Source organism: Tenebrio molitor, chromosome 1, assembly GCF_963966145.1.
Source record: "Tenebrio molitor chromosome 1, icTenMoli1.1, whole genome shotgun sequence".
Lineage (NCBI taxonomy): Eukaryota > Metazoa > Arthropoda > Insecta > Coleoptera > Tenebrionidae > Tenebrio > Tenebrio molitor.
Window position 1 is genome coordinate 28,865,593 of NC_091046.1, and position 4,104 is coordinate 28,869,696.

General features: G+C 34.9%; 1 protein-coding gene across 1 annotated transcript; it reads right to left on the reverse strand.

Moving 5' to 3' along the window:
- Positions 1-1,653: 1,653 nt before the first annotated feature.
- On the reverse strand, positions 1,654-3,103 carry Uch (Ubiquitin carboxyl-terminal hydrolase). Its single transcript, XM_069045615.1, has 7 exons — positions 2,945-3,103; positions 2,877-2,888; positions 2,677-2,805; positions 2,480-2,625; positions 2,259-2,415; positions 2,067-2,198; positions 1,654-2,008 (listed from the first exon to the last, which is right to left on the reverse strand). Exons 1-7 carry the CDS (start codon positions 2,975-2,977, stop codon positions 1,919-1,921), a joined length of 699 nt encoding a protein of 232 aa, XP_068901716.1. The 5' UTR covers positions 2,978-3,103; the 3' UTR covers positions 1,654-1,918.
- Between the last annotated feature and the right edge of the window lie 1,001 nt (positions 3,104-4,104).

The window sequence follows — 4,104 nt, forward strand, 5'->3', positions numbered from 1 at the left end:
GAGTCGCAAGACAATGATATTTTCAGGTGATTGTTGAACGCCGTAAAGTTTCCTGTCCTGTAATTGGATTCGTCTGTCGGGCAGTGTATAATAATAATAACATTGACACAGAACATAAAACACAAAAAAGTCAAAATGTGGAGGCGAGACGCCGGTAATTATGTTGATAAGCACTGCACTATTACCATTACTTGATAGTATTATCCGTAATAGTGTATGTACTCCGGCAAAATTGCCGTGCCGCCGGGTGGTGGAGGGTTAAGGAAATAATAATAATGTAGCTATCTCTTTTCAACACATGTCAAACAAGTTCGTTGCCTTTGCTACGTTCGCTATTAAGATGGTCGCTCTATGCATTTTACTCTATTTATCGATTACACCAAACACTAGAAAATACTTTATAATTTAAATTTAAATTGGCAGAAATTATGCCTTGCTGTCAAATACGGACGAACGGTATGTCGTCTTCTTCATTCACACGTGACGTCACTGCATACAGTAAGTTTTTTTTAAGACTGGCCATAGGGTTTTACATGCTAATTTTTCAACCCCCTGTTAACTTTTGTGATAATATTCAAACCATTTTTGGAACAAAGGTGGAAGATTTTTTAAACTATCGGATAGATTACAATTCAATATCCCAAACTATCGAATAAGTTGTGAAAAAAATATTTTTTAGCGCGCCGAAAGCGTCCAAAAGTGGAGATCGTCAGGTTCTGGTTGAGCCGACAATGTCGCCCTAAAAAATATTTTTTTCACAACTTTATCGACAGTTTGGGATATTAAATTGTTATCTATCCGATAGTTTAAAAAATCTTCCAACTTTGTCCCAAAAATGGTTTGAATATTTTTATCGGAACAAAAGTTAACAGGGGGTTGAAAAATTAGCATGTAAAACCCTATGGCCAGTCTTAAAAAAAACTCACTGTATAATATGGAAACAAACTATAGTAGACAGATAGGTCTCAACTCGATGAACGTTGCTACGTTAGCGGTAGCGGTTAGCGGAAGAGGCCGCAGTCCGGTTTTGCCTCTTGCAGTCTTGCACCGTCCAGCCGCGGTTCTCCCTCCTACAAAGGTAGGGGTAGTTCACCCTGTGTCTCAGACACACACCACTCGCACTACTCCTACTAGCTAATACAGTTGCCTAACCTACGTCTCTTAAAGCCAACACATGCTTTCAACAAATTATTGAGGATTTTTTGTAATCGAAATTTGAATAATACGAGTATGTAATATCTGTTCACGTTGAAATGAACATCAGTGGTGCAAATGACCTGACCTGTTACTATGATAACTCATATGAAAGTTAATGCCAAATGTGAAAAGGATATATCTAATAGGCGTTTTCATTTATTTAAAAATGAATAACAAATAAAATATATAACAATACACGCAAGATAACGGGTTTTACTGGCTCCAGAAGATGACAGGCTCGTCTACGACTCGTCAGTCACATCCTTCTGTCCGCCAGTAAAACCCTTTTACCTTGCTAGTAATGTTATATACTATACTGGTTTCCTTATATCTGTTTAGTGATCATACAATTAATGAACGTTTATTTGTTTATATTCAGTCTCTCACTTTCTTGATGTGGAGGTTGGCGTTAGTGTAACACAATTCTGTTTAAAATATTAGAAAATTAAAAAAAAATGCATTTTATGCTTTTATTTTAGTGTTCACAAGATACAATTTTGTGTGACAAAGTGAAAATATCATATTGAAAAGCAAGGCACATTGAAAGCCATGCTATGGAATATAACTTGACACCATGTGATAGTTACTAGTGACATATTTTTGGTTCCTTCAGCTTAAAGCTTCCATATAAATAACAAAAAGTCAACTTGATGTTCATGTTAACACAAACAAAATATAAATATGAGTATGGCATGAAGCTTTTAGGTATTTTTGGTTCCATTTAGTTATCTGAAGCAGTCAAAGCCATCACAGTAAAGTTTACGTCTTCAGCATCTCTTGAAATAAATTCACGGCACACTTTTGCTGCATCCTAAGAAATATATAATATAATAATTTAAAAATTTGTGAAGAACAAAATTATAATATACTTCTAAAAAAGTTGCTTGTGTCGTTAGTCCATGATTGATTGGAAATTCCTTACGTCCATCCAGCTCATATAAATGTCCATCTTTTTCTATCAACGCAACAAAGTGGTGATTAACTTGCTCATTAGGATTAACCTGTAAAAATGCACACATTCCAATTATATATGATAATAACACTTTAAGTTCCATGTAAACCTCTGTTTGCCCTTCCATTGCCAACTCCTGGTGGGCAGTAATCAAATTAAGGGCCTCATTATTTTTTGATTTAAGAAGCATTTCACCTCTCTCTTCAGGTGTTAAATCTTTTGCATCATCCAAAATTTTTTTGAATGGTCCTTCTTGCAGTCCAATTCTGTTTTACAATGATGATTTTTTATATATATAGTTCCATAAATATTGAAATTGTTTTTACTCACTTTTCAACATTATTTGCAACACAGTGTATAAGGGCAATTGTTCCACATGCATTAGACACATACTGCTTCATATAAAATAAATCAGATGCAACAACTTGACCTTCTTCCTTTAATTTAGAGGATTCTTGTTCAGCATGTTTATAAAACTGCAAACATTACATACAAGTCATTTGGTAAGCTGTTATTTAAAACTGCACCTTTTCGCTGCATGGAAATAATAAGATTAAAGCTAATACTGGTCTAGGAACCCATGCTAAGGCATCTCCATCTAATCCATAAACATCAACAATATTCCATTTATTTGGAACTCCCAATAAATGAAGGAACTAAATGTGAAATTGGGTTAGATGTTAATATTTAATAACATTTATCGAGTAAATATTCTCTTTTAACTTACCTTATTCATAACCTAAAAAACAAAATTAATTAATAATTAAACAACTTTGCACTAAATGATTAACTTACATCGGGGTTAGATTCCAGAGGTAATAAAGACATGATTTTCACAATTTTTAAACAGACAAAAATTTAAATCGATGTCTAAAATGAATCAGCAAATAACCGGCTTTTTCTTAAACAAAGATTTTTGACATCTGTCAAACCTGGTCAAACGTATACGCAACGCAAACGCAAAGCGACTCGTTCTCGGAGTTTGAGCTTGATGCGTTACGTAAAGTGCGTCTATCGATATTTTAAAACGACCTTTTGATTCCTTTATTGGTTTATTGTCCGCTTAACGAGGGTTGTCGTAAAAGTGGTGAGTATTGTGCTTGTAAAGTCCTCGTCGAAAAATAGTCAATTTTGACTTAAATTGTAAATCATTTTACAATAGGAGAGAAAATCGTCTTATAACTACCATAAATAATTCCATAAATAAATAGGGGCTGTTACTTTACCTGATGTTTGCTCTTCCTTGAGTCGGCACTGCACAACAAAGAGGCAATAAAGTTAGAGGGTATTATGAAAGTTATAAGACGGTTTGCTGTCCTATTGTAAGATGATTTACAATTTAAGTCAAAATTGACTATTTCTAGACGAGGACTTTATCTTCGTAAGGAATTCTGACTTAAGCCCAAAATAAACCGAACAAAAACCCTACTTATTGTCATATTGTGCCTGTCAATCACTAGACGGTCTCCGACAAAATTTGGTTTTACTACCAGCCCTGTTGTCAGGGAGTTAAATACCCCGACAATGGGCAACTACCGCCATAAATCCTAGGACTGTAAAAGAAGGTCCCTTCTCTGTTGTCTGACCAGGCTACAATATCTTCACGTCTATTGCCAAAACCACAACCCCAGCCCCTAATAACTACAATTGCACTGCCATAAAACCAAATTATAAATGGGAAAACTATACTACCCCAGGTAATTTTTTTCTCCGAGACCGCCTAGCGATTGACAGGTACTATGGCGGCCAAAAAATTTTGGCCGTCACTTTCTTGACATTCAAGTAAAGTGTAAATAAACCTTTAGGAATCGTAACCCCACTTTCGATTCTTGTCATTTTGACAATCAATTTAAACTGTTTGAAGCTCAGATATTCCAAAAATCCGACATGAATAAACAAAATTAGAGCAATCGTACATAGATAACCTGAGGTAAACGTTCTGTGTAGTAGAAATG